This window comes from Danio aesculapii, chromosome 6 (genome assembly GCF_903798145.1).
Source record: "Danio aesculapii chromosome 6, fDanAes4.1, whole genome shotgun sequence".
Taxonomy (NCBI): Eukaryota; Metazoa; Chordata; class Actinopteri; order Cypriniformes; family Danionidae; genus Danio; species Danio aesculapii.
The window spans coordinates 15475396-15494944 of NC_079440.1; the positions used below are offsets into that span (position 1 = coordinate 15475396).

The 19549-nt window shown below is 36.6% G+C and overlaps 1 protein-coding gene across 7 annotated transcripts in view; it reads right to left on the reverse strand.

Moving 5' to 3' along the window:
• LOC130230559 (dedicator of cytokinesis protein 9-like) overlaps positions 1-19549 on the reverse strand; it is a 209327-nt gene that overhangs the window by 31420 nt on the left and 158358 nt on the right. For all 7 annotated transcript variants that reach the window (XM_056459642.1, XM_056459640.1, XM_056459639.1 and 4 more), the window contains exons 39-47: positions 17666-17772; positions 17444-17581; positions 13785-13967; positions 11335-11448; positions 8472-8687; positions 7882-7939; positions 2981-3087; positions 448-570; positions 161-274 (exon numbers count right to left, since the gene is read on the reverse strand). In XM_056459642.1, the coding sequence (XP_056315617.1) occupies positions 161-274; positions 448-570; positions 2981-3087; positions 7882-7939; positions 8472-8687; positions 11335-11448; positions 13785-13967; positions 17444-17581; positions 17666-17772 (1160 nt within the window). The remainder of the gene's footprint in view (positions 1-160; positions 275-447; positions 571-2980; positions 3088-7881; positions 7940-8471; positions 8688-11334; positions 11449-13784; positions 13968-17443; positions 17582-17665; positions 17773-19549) is intronic.

Genomic DNA, 19549 nt, shown 5'->3' on the forward strand with positions numbered 1-19549 from the left:
ATCAACTAGGAAGTCATAGGATGTTTTCACAGAACAAGATCAAACTTGATACCTCATGATATGGCTCCATTTAAAATATGCAGTTATATTGTTGTTATAGTGCATTTCATTCAAACAGCCTGTGTTAGCTGTACTGTTAGAAACCGCTGTATATTCTTACCTGGCCAAAAAATGCCACTCTGAAAAAGGTGCCAAGTAGCCTCTTGCCAGAATGCATCACCTCCATCACTTTGGTGTAGGCCCGATGTAATGTGTCATACAGGTGGGCCAGTTTCTATATAACAGAACAAAACTGCATTCATACAGTACATCTGCATATTTTTTTCTAGGAAACTCGAAAGTTGAATTCACATAAATACGTGTGTGTGTGTGTGTGTGTGTGTGTGTGTGTGTGTGTGTGTGTGTGTGTGTGTGTGTGTGTGTGTGTGTGTGTGTGTGTGTGTGTACCTCAAAGTCTCTGCGTTGTTCATAAATGGGGATGATGAGCTTGTAGATATCTGAAATAAGTTCATAGCGCTCTGCTTTCCATAAACCATCAGCACACGCTTCCAACAACTCCATCAGCACCTCCTGCAGAGAGACATGAATATAAATGGAAAAACGCAAATAAAAAGTAAGTAGTGATTTCTAAATTTACTTTGACTTGGATTTCATTGCAGACAATATAAACACAAAATATTTCATGTTTTGTCTGGTCAACTTCATTTTTATTTGTAAATATACATCCTTTCCTGTTGATACATGAGCAATTAATCATGTAAATTAGTTAAATAATCATGGGATTTGAAACAGGTGATGTCAACAGGTGATTGTAAATATGATTTGGTTCAAAACCGGCATCCAAGAAAGGTCTAGTCGTTAAGGAGCAAAGATGGGAAGAGGATCGCCAGTTTGCAGACAAATACATGAGAAAATTATTGAAATAATTAAAAATAAATGTTCCTCAAAGAAAGATATTTGAATATTTCACTTTCAACAGTGCATAACATAATTAAAATATTCAAGGAATCTGGAAGAATTTCAGTGCGTAAAGGTCAAGGGTGCAACCCTAAGCTGAACAATAGTGATCTCCGATCCCTCAAGCGACACTGCATCAAGAATCATCATTCATCTATAACCGATATCATCACATGAGCTCAGGACTACTTTGGCAAACCTTTGTCAAGTACCACAACACATAGTTACTTACGTCCACAAAAGCCAGTTAAAACTGTACCGTCCCAAAAGCAAGCCCTATGTTAACAGTGTCCAGAGGTCAACTTTTCTGGGCTCGGAGGCATCTGGGATGGACCATAACACAGTGAAAACGTGTACTGTGGTCAGATGAATCAGTATTTCAGTTATTTTTTTTGGGAGAATTGGACACCGTGTGCCAAATAAGAAAAGGATCATCCAGACTGTTAAAAAAGCATGATATATGACCACTCACATTCACTAAGTATACGCATATATTGCTGGCTTCCGAACTTGAATACTACCACTTGTGTAATGGTCATATGAGAGAGGCTTAACAGATCACGGAATGATACGCAATAGTCTAAATGTAACACCGGCTTTTTCAAACTAAAACAGGGTCTTCAAGATGATCAAAATACTCAGTTTTCACAGGTTGAAGATGCTGGAGTAGTGTAACTGCAAAAAAACTTAATATGCTTTTCAAAAATGCACTAGTGTAGACAATACCGGAGTTCACTTTTTGCTTCATCCTGTTCCATACACAGTGCAGTTTACAGGAAAAGTACAGTATGTTTTGATTAGTCACTGTTGACAGATCTTGCTAGCAAACAACAGCAATCAAGAAAAAGCCCATATTAAGCATAGACCCAAATCCTTTATCTTAAATAAATACAGTATAATGGTGGTACAGTGGCTAAAAATATCCAAAACGTCCAAAAACAATTCCATATTATAACAAAAACATGAAAATGCTTTATATTGGAAGCACAAAATAACACACCTTTGGAGAAGGGCTGGGCGATACTGCAAAATTTGGTATCAATCCGATACTAAGTAAATACAGGGCCAGTATCGCCGATATTGATACCGATACCGATAAGTTATGAGTTGAATGCTGTCAAAGCAGCTATAATTAAATGTATATGTTAAAACCCAGGACAATTTTTAAACACCTTTAAGCCAAATAAAAAGATTTTTATTTGAGTCACGTGATGAAAGGACAACTAATAACAGCAGAGCAGAGAGGAGCAACGGTGCATACAAGATATAAAAGGAGCGGGGTATCTAGAGACATGTCTGCTCTTTTATGAAACAGGAGCAATGTACTTTAGCATAAATTAGATTAAATTTAGATAAAAGTATCGATATTGGAGGGCTACTATCCGATATCAATACCAATATTGGCATCGATACTATCGATATTAGGATCGATCCGCCCACCCCTACTTTGGAGATTAATAACTCCATAAACTGAATCCCAAAACCAAAGCCTAAAATGTATATTATGAAGATATGGCAATTCAAAAGAGAAAAATTATTGCTTTGATGGTGGTTTAGTTCAAACAGCTGAACGAAAATGTGTGTTTTCAGCAATATTACTTCAGTCAAAATTAAGCACGCTGAAAAGCCAATTCCTTCAATCCAACAAGTCCTCAGTTACTCAAAATGAAGGATGAACTAACTCCAACAGCAAAGACGAGCTCTTATCACAAGTGTGCGCACTGAACAACATGTAAATGCTAGTTCATTAAAGCACTAACTGATTATTGACAGTGATGAGGGCTAATCAATGCTCATTATCTGGACTTCCTTTACAAACACACCCACTGCAAAGGGATAATTTAGACTGATTAGATAAGAAATCTGAGAACATTTTCTGCTGTGGGTTATGACTGACGTTTTAAAGGAGACTTTTGAATTCATTCCAGTGGAGAGTTACAATAAAACAGTGGCAGGATTAAGGGGCGGTGACTCATTAATGTGTATATATATCATTTATATATAGATGTAAGTGAATATGAACCTCATTGAAGTGAACGTCCTGCATGCCCACGTCCTCCATCATGGCTGCCTCCTCGTCGATGTTAGGTGTGATCACACGAAATGCACAACAGCCCTGCCGGAACATTCCTGCCGTAGACATAAAATAGCAGGCAGAACAAATTAAAAAAGGTACAATTATCTGCAAAACAAACTTAAAATCTGATATGCAGACTCATTACTGAGGGAAACATCACAGGAATCTGTAAATACTGTGTGATATGAGTGTGTTTATGTCATTTTCTGACCTTGCATTATTAGCACTGTTATCACACACTGAGATTACCTCCCGTAAAAAAACAGCAAGAACTCTCGATTGCAAAATATGGTTGAACCTTGAACATGAAGGCTTTATAATGTATCTGTGTATATGTGCGTGATTTTAGGCATGGAGAAAAATGTTAAATCACCTTTCACCTGAATATTATAAACGTGCGTCTAGTTGTGAAACACGGAACTCAAGTTTTTTATTAAAAAGAAGCTTTCCAGTAGAGTATGAGCTCAAGTTAAACAACAATTAGTTACAAAATCAAATCTTCCCTACCATATTTAAGCACTTTTTTCCCTCTTTTTTATTGCACAGTAAATTTTCATCAAATAAACTGTATCTGATCAGCAATGTCTTATTAATGAATGTAAAAAAAAGAAGTGCAGTCACCTTTTGCTGTGTTTCTGCTTATGTATTAATTAAAAATGTTGAAATTATACTCCATACACTACCTGACAAAAGTCTTGTCGCCTATCCAAGTTTTAGGAACAACAAATAATAACTTGACTTCTAGTTGATCATTTGGTATCAGAAGTGGCTTATATGAAAGCCAAAGGCCTCTAGATTATGCGTATTTGCCTCCTCCATCTTATCCCAGACATGCTCAATAATGTTCAAGACTGTTGACTGGACTGGCCAATGCGGGAGCACCTTGACTTTCTTTGCTCTCAGGAACTTGGATGTGGAGGCTGAAGTATGAGAAGGAGCGCTATCCTGCTAAAGAATTTGCCCTCTCCTGTGGTTTGTAATGTAATGGGCAGCACAGATGTCGTGATTCCTCAGGCTGTTGATGTAGCCATCCACTCTGCAGATCTCTCGCAAGCCCCATACTGAATGTAACTCCAAACCATGATTTTTCCTTCACCAAACTTGACTGATTGAGAATCTTTGGTTCATGCGGGTTCCAACAGGTCTTCTGCAGTATTTGTGATGATTGGGATGCAGTTCAACAGATGATTCATCTGAAAAATCTACCTTCTGCCACTTTTCCAAATAATCTACAAGAAGTCAAGATTTTATTTGTTGCTCTTACAACTGGGATTGACGACAAGACTTTTGTCAGGTAGTGCATATATGGTTTATATATACAGTATAAACTTAAGTCTCATTCCAAAATTGCATGTATATTTTGAGCATTTTCCATTAATTTTCCTGGAATGAAATTCAACAAATGTATAATTTACTGCAAGTTGAATTCGGTGTTAATGTAAGATAATGCAAAATGCTTAAATGTTGTAGTGAAAAGAGTTGTTTTAGTTACTAATTGTTGTCTAACTTAGCACCTTATTATTGAAATGTTTTAAACCGCTAACAGAGTTTGACATTTTCCACTATTTAGTTCTTTATATCAAGATGCTAACCACAAGGCATGTCTAAAGCAGAATTTTATGTATTTTGATATTATACTTTTCAAAAAGTGATTAAGAAAACAGCTGAAGTATCATCAATCTACTATTAAATTGTGTTCAATATTTTAGTCAAATAATTTTACAAATTAAGAAGAGAATAATGACAAGCCTCATTGCCTTCCACCAGAGGAAGTGAAATCACTTGGAGCAAGTCACATGCTTCTCTATCAGAGCTTTAAAGATTGTTATGCATTTTTATAACCTATGTAACGAGCTGACCAGAACGTGACCATAAGAGATGCAAAATCATTGTTTTTTTATTGCTGAAATGATAAAGAATATAGAAATAGATGTTTTGTGGGATTGTTTGTACAACTTATTAGAAAAGACAATCAAAAAAGATGCTAAAAAAACTAGACTTAATTTAATTTTATGATGATTATGAACTTTTTTTATGATGATAGTTGAACAATGCATGACCCAGGAGGCAGAAAACTTCAAAAATAGATATAGCGGAGGGTTTAAGTTAACATTAAAATAGTAAAATATAATTAACATGATATATGTTTTTATTCAAAACCGTGTCAGTAACTTTTTTAATGAAAAATAATTTTCTAGAGGTTGATCTATATGTATATATATAGTACACTGAAAATATATATACTTTGAACCAACTTTAAAAAAAAATACTGTAATTTGTTACAGCCAAAAATGTTTGTTTTTCTCGAGGTATAATTCAGCTTTGATTATACTTTAAATTTAATCTAAATCAAAAAAATTTTGTAAAATAATTGTAGTCAAGAAAAAAAATACATCCAGACAAAGTAAAAATATCAGAAAGAGATCACTTATACAAAGAGATCACTTTTACATTTTTTTTTTTTTACTTTGGTACAACTTTGGTCCAAATTTACCCTTACATCAAAGTTTAATTTTGCTTTGAACCAACCTAAAAATGTTTCCTCAAAGTATAGTTCTGACTTGGTTGAAACTAAAAAAATGACATTTAATATTAATCAAAATATTTATTCTGCCCAAGGGGAAAATTACAGTTACTGAAAAGGTAAAACATTTTATATAGAAACCATTTAATTGAATTACTTTGGCTTAACCTAAACATTTATTCTGTAAAAAAATATTTTACTATAAAATCAAAATAAAGTTGTATGTTTGGCTAAACTATAATAAATAAACGAAATGTTAGGCTATGTTATTTTATTTTCAAGATCTGCTTCTGCTTTAGGCACAATCGCCTCACAGCAAGAAGGTCACTGGTTCGAGCCTCAGCTAGTCGTCATTTGGTGTTTCTGTGTGAAGTTTGCATGTTCTCCCCGTGTTCGCGTGGGTTTTCTCCAGGTGCTCTGGTTTCCCCCACAAGTCCAAAGACATGTGCTTTAAGTGAATTGGGTAAGCTAAATTGTTCATAGTGTATGTGTGTGAATGAGTGTGTATGGGTGTTTCCAAGTGATAGGTTGCAGCTGGAAGGGCAACTGCTGCGTAAAAGATATGCTGGATAAGTTGGTGGTTCATTCCTCTGTGGCCACCCCAAATTAATAAAGGGACTAAGCCGAAAAGAAAATGAATGAATGAATGTTTCTGCTTTCAGTATGACTATAAATGACATGCAAGATGGTAATCAAACTCACATCAGAAATACATAAAAACACATAAGAGAGCGCATAAGCTGTACCTGAGAGTATCTTTGTTAAAGTACTGGAACTTTGGGCTGCTGTTGTTGTTGCCATAATTAGAAACATATGGCGCGGATGCTTAGGGCAAAAACCCAGATTATTACATTACATGAAAGATTTTGAATGTTTACCTTGTCTAAACAAGATTCACTTTGGCCAAAGACTATCTTGACATTTTAAATCAAGTAATGGCAGATGGCAAAACACTATCTGGTCAGGAAGTGATGTCATGGGGTCACATGAAAATGCTGGTTTAAAGTAAAAATACTACTTTGAGAATAACTAATGGTCTTAATTTTTCCTACACTGACAAAAAACAAGTACATTTAAACTTTAGATCAAATTATACATTTTATTTTAATCTAAATCTAAATAAAAATATTTATTGTGGTAAAAAAAGACATTCACACCAAGTAAAAATGTTTTTAAAAAAATCTTTTTAAAATTTCATTTCTAATTGAGTAAAAGCTTAATCCATTATTAAAGCCATTCCTTTCACCTTTGTCTGTCTAATAAAAGAAATAGTTTCTTATTCTACCCTTGTAACCCCACTGTTCCTCTTGTGTTTATTGAAGGATGTGATTTTAAAGAAAGTAAATTTTCCAACAAAAAGATTAGAAGCATCAAACAACATTATATATCATCTAGCGCGTTATAGAAACTCAATTTCACATAAATTCTCTAAAGATCCCATTCACATACTTAGAACTAAATATTTCAAGTTTCCTCTGTCTCCAAAAACTAAAGAAGTTCATTTTAAAATTTTAAGTGGGATATATGCGTCAAGTGAATATTTAAGAATTAGATTTGGATTTGAGTCTAATAAATGTATGTTTTGTTTTTTCACTGCATGTTTGTGGATGCATTATGGTCAGATGTTTATGACTTAGGATTCCACACATCAGGATCTTTAATGTGAATGACATCATTTACGGACTTGTAATGGACAGTAAGGAAGATGTCTTCCTAATTAACAACATCCTTATGCTTGGAAAATGTTACATACACACACTAGGTCAAAGTATTTGAAGGTGAAACCAATGTTTTGTGCTTTTTATAAACAGACTCTTTCATACAGTATATAAAATCCCTTAAGATAATGATAACAAAAACTGCAATTAATCTTCTGTCTTTGATAGAAAAGTATAAAATACAGGAAAACCCCTACTCCTTTTTATTTATTTTTATTTTGTTATATATATTTAGTTATTATTTTACTTATTATTTTTACTTATTACTAATTTTTATTGTTTACTTTTACTTCTTACTTATTATTATTTTACTAATTATTTTATGTAACATATTATTTGTTCTTTATTTGCACCTGTTTCTTTTTTTGTAATGTAAAGGTTTACTGTTAACGCCAAGTTGTTGTACATTGATATATGTTCAATAATAAAAATTAAATAAAACAAAACAAAAAGTATATATTTTTTTAACTTTAGTATAAAGTATAAAACATTTTTTAACCTTAGATCAAAGTATAATCTTGCTTTGGACCAACCTAAAACTAAAAAAAAACTGAGCCACTGATACACACAAATGGTTTTCACAGTGCCCCCTAGTGGACCCTCACCTTTCCTCTTCAGGTATTCAGCCACCAGTGCAGCCACATGAACATAACACATCGCTGCCTAAAGAAAACAAGACATATTAAAACATTTCCACAAACCACTTGTTTTACCATAATAACTAGGCCCACACGGAATCTGCCGCTCGCAGAATTCCGCAGATTTCTGCAGATTTTTAGCCCATCGTTAATTCTATTTACTTAAGTAAATGTGTGTAAATCTATATTTATTCAGTTTTTAAATTAAGTACAGTAATATTATTGATTAATATGAAAATGTTCATCTGATTTATGTACAATGGACTTTGTAAAGTAATATTTTCTGACTGTCTGTAGAGATATTATATGAGAGACTTGCTTTGTTTACCAAATAAAGTGAATCTAATTGGATTTGCATTTTAAACATTAAATAAAAGTTTAAAAGATATTATTTTTTATTTCACATATTAAGGTTTTAGTTATGCTACTCCAAAAATAATTCAGCAGAAATCTGCAGATTTTTACCAAAATTCTGCACAGAAATATCAAAAAACGTCCGCAGATTCCGTCTGGCCCTAATAATAACCAATGATTAGTAATATTTTCTTATAGCTTGCCTCTGACAGGTCTCCATTCTTGACGTGGATTTTGGCCATACTATCCAGCCAGGTTTTGCGCAGTTCAGGGGTGCTGGTGTAGGATTTGGCCAGGCTGTACTGCAAGTCCACCAGCATTTCCGGGTCTTTCTCATGTTCCTTCATCTGCTCAGTGGCCATCAGGACCGTCCGGATCCGCTTGGTGAGGTCCTTCACATCCGAAGGGAAAGCAGTGTGCTGGAGAGAGAGTGCAGGATGGACAAACAGTCATGCATTATGTAACTTACACATGACTGTCACATCATGGATATTTGAATGTGTAGTTTGAATATGAAAAGCTATCTGCTGTATTTGAGCTCATTGTTTTTTTAACCAATGGTGTTACATTGTTTTTCCATATGTTTTATTTACTTTTATTTTACTTTTACATATACTTGAAAAATAATAATTCTGTCATTATTTTCTCACTCTGGTGTCGTTCTAAATGTGTTTGTACCAAAAAAGATAGAGATTAAAAAAAATTATTCTCATCTTCTTTGTCATAAAGGAAGTAAATACTGACCAACCTTCAGTTTTTATGAAAATTCTGTCATCCTTTAATCCCCCTTCACTTGTTCAAAACCTATTTGAGTTTCTTTCTTCTACTTAACACAAAGGAAGATATTTTGAAAAATGCTGGTTGCTGGCACCCATTGACTTCCATAGTATTTTTTCCGACTATTAAAATCAATGGGTGCCAGCAATCAGCATTCATTATGGTGGCTTGAGAAAGCCAACGTACAGTTATACTACTTAAACTTCTTCTTCTTCTTAGAGTGTTTCAAGAAAGCATCTCCTAGACCATTCATACTACAACCTACAAACTACTGAATTAAGTTGCAATTTCTTTTCCAACTGATCCGACTTACGGTTTTTCTGAAAACTGACCCGGAAAATTTGGAAAAGTCCCATTGACTCATAACTTTGCGCCAGACTGTCATACAGACTTATGGTTGGGCTCATTTAGCTCAGACTACCAATCTGCCAATCATTGATGACCTTTCAACTTACTAGCCACACCCTAGCAACCACTTACAGCACACTAGCAACTGTCCCATAGACTTCCATTGTAAAAAACTGCCATTGACTTTACATTGGACATACTAACAACATACTAATCCATAATATAAACATACTTGTAACATGCTAATTCATACTAAATTTATGCTAATTTATGTTAGCAACTGCCTAACAACCACTCAGAACACCCTAGCAACAACCTAGCAACACCTTAGCAATGACCTAAAACACCTTAGTAACCACCTAGCAACGTCTTAGCAATCACTTAGAACACCCTAGCAACCACGTAGCAACACCTTAGCAATGACATAGAATAGCTTAGCAACCGCCTAGCAACACCTTAGCAACCACCTTAACAACCGCCTAGCAACGCTTTAGCAACTGCCTAGCAACCAATCAGAACACCCTAACAATGCCTTAGTAACGACCTAGAACACCTTAGCAACTGCCTAGCAACACCTTAGCAACCACTCAGAACACCCTAGCAACATCTCAGCAACCACATAAAACACCCAAGCAATGCCTTAGCAACTGCTCAGAACACTCTAGCAACCGCATAACAACAACTTGCAACCGCCTAGCAACACCTTAACAACTACTTGAAACACCATAGCAACCACCTAGCAACGCCTCAGCAACTACCTAGCAACCACTGAGAACATCCTAGCAACCGCCTAGCAACACCTCAGCAAACACTCAGAACACCCCAGCAACCACTTAGCAACACCTTAGCAACCACTCAGAACCCCCTATCAACAGCCTAGCAAGAAACATGCCTCCATTAAATTTGTCTACTTTACTTTTGTGTACTTTTCTAGTTCAAATATATATATTATTTTGGGTTCAACAGAAGAAATACACTCATAAAGGTTTAAAAGTACAGAACGGAGAGTAAATTATGAGGTAATTGTCATGTTTGGGTGAGTTATCACTTGAAAAATAGACACAGAAGTATCACAGATATGACTATGTTGACACATGCTGCAAATTCCAGGTTTGCGGGAGGTATGCTACAGAATTTGGTGGAAAACATTAATTCATTAATTTTGCTTCAGCTTTGTCCCTTTATCTATCAGGGGTCACCACAGCAGAATGAACCGGCAACTTATCCAGCATATGTTTTACACAGTGGATGCCCTTCCAGCTGCAACCCTGCACTGGGAAATGGTGGAAAACATATTGATATTTAATTATTTAAAGAAAACCTTGACTGCTTTGTTCACAACTGTTCATTCATGAGACTATTGGTTCACCAGTCCACTCCAGCTCTTTAAGAAAAAGCAAGCAAGTTGTGAGAAACCAAGATAGATAGAAATGTAATACAATATGCAATGGACAGTGTTCCTGTATTGTTCATCATAACAAGTTACGGCATTCATCTGGCAACTGAAATTTGGTCCGGAGATATTTAACTAATATTTATTTTATTTACTGAAGAACTACACAGATACGTTTTTGGAGATCCCAAGTCATACATTTCATGCTTAACTACTTTTGTGCTTTTTCTGAGTGAGTGTGATCTGTTAGACTAATAAAGTCTTATGAATGAGCAGAAATATTGAATTTTGGTTTGATCTTCCGCAAAACCTTTAATATTTTTTCCTCATGTGGTCTGAAAAAAAAGAAGGGAACAAAACATTCAAACAACACCAGGATGAGAAAATAATGACTGACTTTTATTTTATCCCTTTATTGGGTATACACCACATAAACTGTTCCCATATATTTGACCCTGATTTGCAGTCTAGACAAGTTGATGCTGATCTTTCTGACTATATTTAATAAATTATTGCTTTGCAAATGAAGTTGATGTGTATGATTTTACCTTTACAGTTTTATCACTGTTGGCACAGTTATTAATGATGGAAAGTGACTGCTGGAATCGTGTTCCACCAATGCCGATGACATCAGCGATCAGCTGACTCACTGCAATCACCACCTGATGATGAAAAAGAAAGGTTTTAAATAAACAAGCAGGTGTTTTAATAAAATACATAATACAAATGTCAGTATGGACTTTAAGGGTGTGTTCACACTTGGCAAGTTTGGTTTAAATAACAATAACAACAACAATTGATTGGCAATAAATTCTGGTGCAACTGCTCTTTTAGTGCAATTGGTTTAAATGCTAGGATCCAAACCCTGCTGTGCACCAATCAAGCAAACTAAGACCACTAAAAACTATGAGCTCATGGTGTGGGTCTACTGAAACATGAACCAAACACAGAGTAAAGATGTCTAAACAAAAATGATGAGAAAATGTTTGCAAAACATAAACCACAAAAGCCTTTTTCTTTCATTCATTTTTAAAAATCTCTATATTTGATCTATTTTTCATGTACGGTTTACCTCTGTAAATGCTACAAGAACCAGGACTAGTTTTATTTTCCTTTTTTTACACGACCAAACAAATCAAGAGAACTAAACATTAAGTGTGAACACAGCCTAAGTCACAGGTGTCAAACTCTGTTCCTGGAGGGCCGCAGTTTAGTTCCAACCCTAATTAAACACATCTGATCAAACTAATTGAGTCCTTCAGGCTTGTTTGAAACCTACAGGTAGGTAATGCTGCGGTCACACTCGAGTTTGTGTGTGCAAAATTCTGTTGTAGGGTGCTGTGAAAAGGGGCGGGATTAAGCAAAATGATTAGACATTAAAAAAAAGTGAACAATTGGTCCATGTTTTAAATTTCGGTCCAGAGAGGTCATGTTTTGAACTTCGATTGGTCTCACACAGTCACGTGATGCAATTTCGCAGATCAGAGTTCACCAAGCTTGGACTTTGCAATGCAGTGAACTGCGAAACTTGTTGCATGAGCTTGTGTTTTAGGTCTGACACATTAGCATGCCTATGAATGGAAGTCTATGGGGTGAAAAGTCCAGTGTGACCGCGGCTTAAGTGTGTTGAAGCAGGGTTGAAACTTAACTGTGCAGGGCTGCGGCCCTCTAAGAATTGAGTTTGACACCCCTGGCCTAAGTTTTACAGCCTTAAGCCTGGTTTATACTTCTGCGTCAAGTGATCGGCGTGTCCCACGGCGCATGCAACGCGCGTAGCTCTGCCTTCATACTTCTGCGCGCTGTTTCTGTTCCTCGGCAGTAACACTTTGGAAACGCTAGTTAGCAGTGGGGTGTTTATGTTCCTCCGCTGGGGTTTTGTTTTTTCTGAACGCTTCCTTAAATGTACAAGTGGTTCAAACTCGCTCATTTTGAGGCAGGAATCAGCGGACATGCAACAACTTTAACCATGAGGTAAACACAAAACAAAACTTGCCATCCGGAGCTCCTTCACAGGACTCGACACTTGTAAACACTCGCTCCATCGGGCTTGCACAGCTCTCGGTCCCGCCCATACTCGTCAACGCTACCAAGCCGACCAATCACAGAGCTTGCGCTACACATCGTTGCGACGTTTGGTTACATTTTGTGAGAGGTGCGCTTCAACTGTACTGACGGCCACGGCGAGGGCTATGTGTCCACATGTAGGCTGCGGCGTAGCATACGCGTGCACTTGACGCAGAAGTATAAATCAGCCTTAAGCCAGCGGTGTTCAAACTCAGTCTTGGAGGGCTGGTATCCTGAAGAGTTTAGTTCCAACTCTAATCAAACACACCTGAACCAGCTAATTAAGCTCTTCAAGATATGCTAGAAACTTCCTGGCATGTGTGTTGAAGCAAGTTGGAGCTAAACTCAGCAGGCCCTCCAGGACAGAGTTTGGACGCCCCTGGCCTAAGCTTTCTAGATCAGTAATTCTCAACCTGGGGGCCCGTGACCCACTAGGGGACCTGGTCAAACTGCCAAAAGGGATCAAAAGGACAAGTAATTACTTTAGTAACAGTAAGTAACAGTGTAAGGTAATTTAGTTTGAACAGTTTTAACATACAGTGTAAGGTAATTTTTTCTTTTTTAATAATTTCTTTACCAACAGCTGATTTTATTCAAGAACTAGTATTCTCATTCAGGGATTAAAAAAATAACTGTAAAAATATTCTGACAAATAAATATATTTCATATAAAAAATACTACAAAAATATTATTGAATTTAAATATTTTTAATAATTTTTCAAATATATTAACATTTTTAATATGTTGCTGCTCCTAGTTTCCATAAATAAAAGATTTAAAATAAGCAGCTTTACAAGTACTAGACATATCTTTGAGGGCCCTTAAAATGGTTTCTGACAACAGGGGGCCTCAGTGTCAAAAAAAGAATGAGAAGCACTGGTCTAGATTGACTCTATCAGTGTTTATCTGACATCCTCCATTGTCCCTCTCTTGCCTGCAGGTGTGTGCGGACAAAGGACTTCCTTCCATTGTACTCAAAGTTGCTCTTCATGAGGAAGTAGAGCAGGTGGGCGGCATCACTGCGTATGGAGCTCAGTTTGGAATTACAGCACTTCAGGATCTCATAACACAAACAGGCACACATATCTGCCCGCCCGTCAAAGAATGTACACGGGAACTGAGAGAGAAACAGACACATGGATAAAGGCTTATTAACACAGTAATAAACAACATTATAATAATGCGTTTATCAAGAGTACGTTAGTTTTCCTTTAGTGTGCACTGTATTTGTGCATTTATTAAATCTGAAAAATTACAAAGTTCATAAAGTCCTCCAAAAAGAGAGTACTAAGAGATATTTCATTGAATATATGCCTAACAATCACAAAAACTGACTAAAACAGCATTTGAGATTATGTGTTTGAGGTCATTGCACTAGTTGCACTGAACCACTTCTTTTGTGACAACTAACTGTGAGATTTAGTCAGTGGTGGAAAGAGTACTGAAAAATCTTAAGTACTTACATACTTAAGTAAAAGCACCATTACTTACCTAAAAATGTAGCACAAGTAGAGTAAAAGTATCTGTTGTAAATATTACTCAGAGTATGATTAAAAAATAGACCTTTCAAAAGTACTCAAGAGTAGCGAGTATGAGTATAACACTGGAAAAAGCTGAAGCATTTACATGTAATTTGTGGATGTGTGTAAACGTAACATTCTGTAGTGCATTTAGTTATTGCCCAGCAGGCACACAACATCATAAGACATTAATATTAGGTTAGGTCGTGACATCAGGTGACCAAAATTCAAGTCTAGCCAGCATCTAAGGACAACGCTATTTTGATGTTAATTTTAGGTTGTGTTAAAAAGTGACCAAAATTCAACGTCGAGCTAACATCTTACACCAACGTCATATTGACGTCAAATACTGACATTTATTCTTCAGGTATGGCAACCAAAATCCAACATCTGATAGACGTCATAGTGCTAACGTACACACAACGTCAAGCTGTAACATCTTTAGACGTTGATATTTTGTTGATTTTAGGTTGGATGTTGGACATTGACATCGGTCTGATGTTGGGTTCTGACGTCAACTTAAAATTCATTTCCAAACAAAATACAATGTCCGTACAACATTGGGGTACAACATTAATCTGACGTCATGTTGATGCCTTGTGCCTGCTGGGTGTTTAAGGCCATCATACAGTAAACATCCATCATCTTCTCATCAATGACATGTATCTGGGTCAATGCGTGTAAAGATTTTGGACATCTACTTGGACACTTTTAATGCTTCCAAACAGTTTGCTGCAATTATAATATGTCCATGTCTTGAGGTAGTACATTATGATGCAATTTACCTTCTACGTGCGATTTGATAGGACAGGAATCACAGGACTGATTTTTCTAATTCCCATAGACAAGAGAAAATAAAGTAGTGACTGCAGGTTAACAAGTAAAAGTCATGGAGTAAAAGTACCAATCCAGCACTAAAAATGTACTTAATGGAAAGTAAATATACACATTTTTAAAACTACTTAGTAAATTACAATTTCGGAAAAAAGCTACTCAATTACAGTAATATGAGTATTTGTAATTTGTTACTTCACACCACTGGATTTAGTATGGTAATGTAAATGTATATGAAAGAAAGACACACAAGTACAGAGAGACTTCCTACTGTCAGGCCAGGTCCATTCATACAAGGGTATTTTTATAAACAGGGTTTTACCCACTTTCGTTTAAAAAACAATCTTCGTCCACATGAAAACACAAAAACGCATGCCGAACCAACAGGCGGCGATAACTTTCATGCTGGGTTCACACCAAATGGGAAATTAAGCATTTGCATGAGTAAAATGCATACAAGTTCCCATCCCGCTGGTAAATGACATGAAATATGCGTTGCGTTTGCTGCGAATGTGCGGAATTTGCCTAATTTCCATCTTTTGTATTCGGTGTGAACCCAGCTGTGTTGGCCAATCTGACAGGAGAAAACAGCATGCATGCTGACATCATGAAACTCTGTTTGTAGTGTCCACATGACCACACTGTACCCGGAGTTTTGTAAAACCTTCACCCTGGCCGGAGTTTTCAGAAAAGTTTCAGTCACCTGACACTGCGTTTTCGTGTGATCAAACAGCCAAACAATGTAGAAAAAATGTGCGGTTTCAAAAATACCCGTGTTCATGTGAGCAGAGCCTTAGTATATTCACTGACATTCAGTGTGAGAAAATAACACACTGTTGCTGCAAACATAACATACATGAAACCCTTGTAGCAGATCTGTATACAGGTGGAGCTGGGGTGGAGTGGGGTTATCTTAAATGACACCAAGGTGTTTAAATGTTGAGGAGAAAGCTCATTGGCTGCTGAAATGACAGCAACCAATCACCTGCATCATATAACTCTCTCTATATTAAAAAAAATGAAGTGCACAAAAATGCAACATTTCATTGGCCTGAATGGCTTCCTTCTTTGAGATTGATTCTACTTTCTGGCGTAGACCCTGCCTACCATGTATGTAAGGGTACTGTTAGAAGTAGAAAATGCACGCCTGACCAGGGTGACCCAAACTGAATTATACTCTACTGTACTGTACTAAACCATACTTCAATGAAACCAATGAATTTTGGATTTGAAGAGGAAACTCCAACAAATTATTATGCAAAAATGAGTGTTTCCAAACATTTTCAGCACTAATGTTTAACTGAGTATCTTAACCCTTGTGTATTGTTCAAATTCACTACCCTTTTGTTATGTTCGTGGCTGTTTTTGCCCCATTGACCTCTATTATATCAATATTTTTATTGCAAATCCATGACACCACATAATCATGCATTCTTGATTGTTGGTGGTTTTCTTTGTTGGGAAGAATTTTGGAAAATTTTTACTGTTGATCATCAGTTGGCACCTTTAACCCTTTAAATAGGCCTGTGCAAAAAAAGTTTCTGGCTTTTATATGGAGTTCTATGCAGTAAAACAGCAGATTAAAGTGTGTGTGCATAAATACACTTACTATGTCCTGAGAGCTGAGCTGCTTATTTTTTATTTTCTCAAACTTTTCAAGGTAAGTGTGCAAAGGTCTCTCTTATACACTCACACACACAAACACACACTATAGTCCATATATAAGCCAGAAACTAAGCTTTTTTTGCACTGTAACTTATGATCAACAGTAAAAATTACAAATTTGACCTCTTCTCAACAGAGAAAACCACCAACAATCAAGAACGCATGATTATGTGGTTTCATAGCTTTGCAATCAAAAAAATTTTATAATTGAAGTTAATGGGGCAAAAACAGCCACGAACATAATGAAAGGGTAGTCAATTTGCCCAGAATGTATTAGAATTTTTGAAAAATTACAAAGCATTTTCCTAAAATATGTGTCATAATAAGATTTGCCAACAAAAGTCATTCCATTTGCTGAAACAGAGAAAGTTGGGGCCACATTAAGACTCCAAATCCCCACAGAGTGGATCCCCAACAGCACACAAGGGTTAAGTAAATCCTGGCTGTATTTTTTTTAACACTGGCCTAAATTTTGTGGTCTGATACAACTCCTCTGTATTTAAAACAGTCTCTTGTTGGGATTTTCTACTTTCGTAACCCATAAATCAACAGCGAGGGCAGATGTTGTGGTTACCTTGTAAATGAAGGTCCTTAAGGAGGTGAACACCTGCTTCAGTGCTGTCTCAGACTGTGGAATCTGAAGGAAACAGAGGTGCACCTGGAAAACCTTCTTCATTAGTGGGTTATGACCCAAATCAGCACACAGCTGCGTCTGTGGACACAGGGTTTAATGTCAAAAGGGTTACAGGAAAAACTACATTTTAAAACACACATTTTCAAATTGATGGTACTGTACCTTAAAGCCCATGATGAAGACGCTGAGTGTGTCCAGCACTGTCAAGCACACCTCCGTTGAGATGTTGGCCTCCAGAAGACATGTGTCAGCATCAGCGTGGCAGTATGCTGGAGGAGGAAGAGCAAAAGAAAGATGATATTAATTTAAAAATAAGCTGAACACAACTGAAATATGCCGCTGTCGCCTCACAGTATTGATTTACTCTGTCTGTTTGGACTATATCAGTGGTTCTCAGGTTGAAAAAGCTGAAAAAATATGCTTTATGAATGCTTTGCTAATTAAAGTCCATCAGAATACAGCATATCACTTCTCAGACAAGCATGTTTGGCTTATTCACACATCAAAAATAAGCTCTGACAAAAGTTAACAGACAAAGGGCTCTATCATACACCCGGCGCAATGAGGCGCAAGACATGTTTGGTGCAATTTGTTGGTATTTTCAGACCAGCGCAACCCTAATTTTCATGTTTTGCACCATATTGTTTAAATAGCAAATCCATTTGCACCACTTTGAAGACTCATGGGTGTGCCGGTCTAAAAAGGATGTGTGTTAAGGGCAACACAGTCTCATTCTGAAAACGTAGTCCCGCGGACGTTTCTTAAGACCGTGAATTATGTAACAGGGGTATGTATGGCTGCATTTCATTTTATTTTTTTAAATGAAGGTTACTGGGCGGTATGACGCCGTTCCTTTTCGCGCTTACCGGTTGACCGCTTACCCTGTGTGGAGGGCTTTCCCGCCGCAACCAGTTTGTCCAGTTAGCTTGTCGTGTACATCGGCGGACTTGAGACGCAGAAAGGAGATGACCATGACGACGACGGGTTTCGAGCGGGTCCAGAAATCAGGTAAGACAAAAACAGAATCCAAAAAATAAAGTGAATAACTGGTTGAGAACGTGGCAAAATCTGAAAGCGTGGTAAAAATCAGACGAGGGCTTTTCTTTTTCTGGACGGCTTTTGTAAATCATTGGTTTGGTTTTAGGGAAGTAAGTGGGTGGGCGGGTCAATTGATAAAATTGGTTGGGTTTAGGGAAGGAGGAGGGTGGGTCAGTCGATTGGTCGGCCGGCCAGTCCGTCATCCAGTTATTCAGTCAGTCAGACATACACTTGGTCGACAGTGGCCTCTGGTGGGTTTACATGAACAGCATTCGCGAGAGAAATTTGAGATATTAAAAAGCGCAGACAGCAGCCTCTCATGGATTTGTCCACGGGACTACATTTTCAGAATGAGCCTGGGTTGGTTAAGGGACATTGTTGGCGCGTTGCTATTTTAAGGAACTGAAATAGACCGTGCCATTGAGCAACTAAAAGCTGGTCTAAAGTAAAGGTTTGGAGATGTATGCATCACCATATGGGGCATAGGACGTTTTTTTTTACCACACTTGGTTATTATTGTTTATTTATTCTTTTGCTGGAAATTAGAACTAAATTTAGAAATAGTTTTGAAACAAATCTTTGCACTTAACAAACAAAATTAAATATGTAGGCTAATGGATGTCTTCAGTTGAGTGTACAACACCGTTTGCTCAAACACCATGTTTGTTGCTCTCAGCTGGCATTTAACAGTGAGGTGTGAATTGGAAGTAAGTTTAATTTCATGCAATTTTACTTTTGAAGGTTTATTGAATGTCAATATGTTTATTGAATGTCAATGTGTATATATATATATATATATATATCTTACTATTTTATAATTAAAAAAGTATTATAGCATTACTATCTGTGAATGCTCTTTAAACATTCTAAATACAGTAGTACATTGTAAAATTTGAGACGAAAAACCTAAAATGTCTTACAAAAAAGTTCCATGAATGGGTGTGATTTTAATATATTTTAGATGCTACTGACAACGAGGATCCAAGTGCAGTTTTATAAGAGAATTGT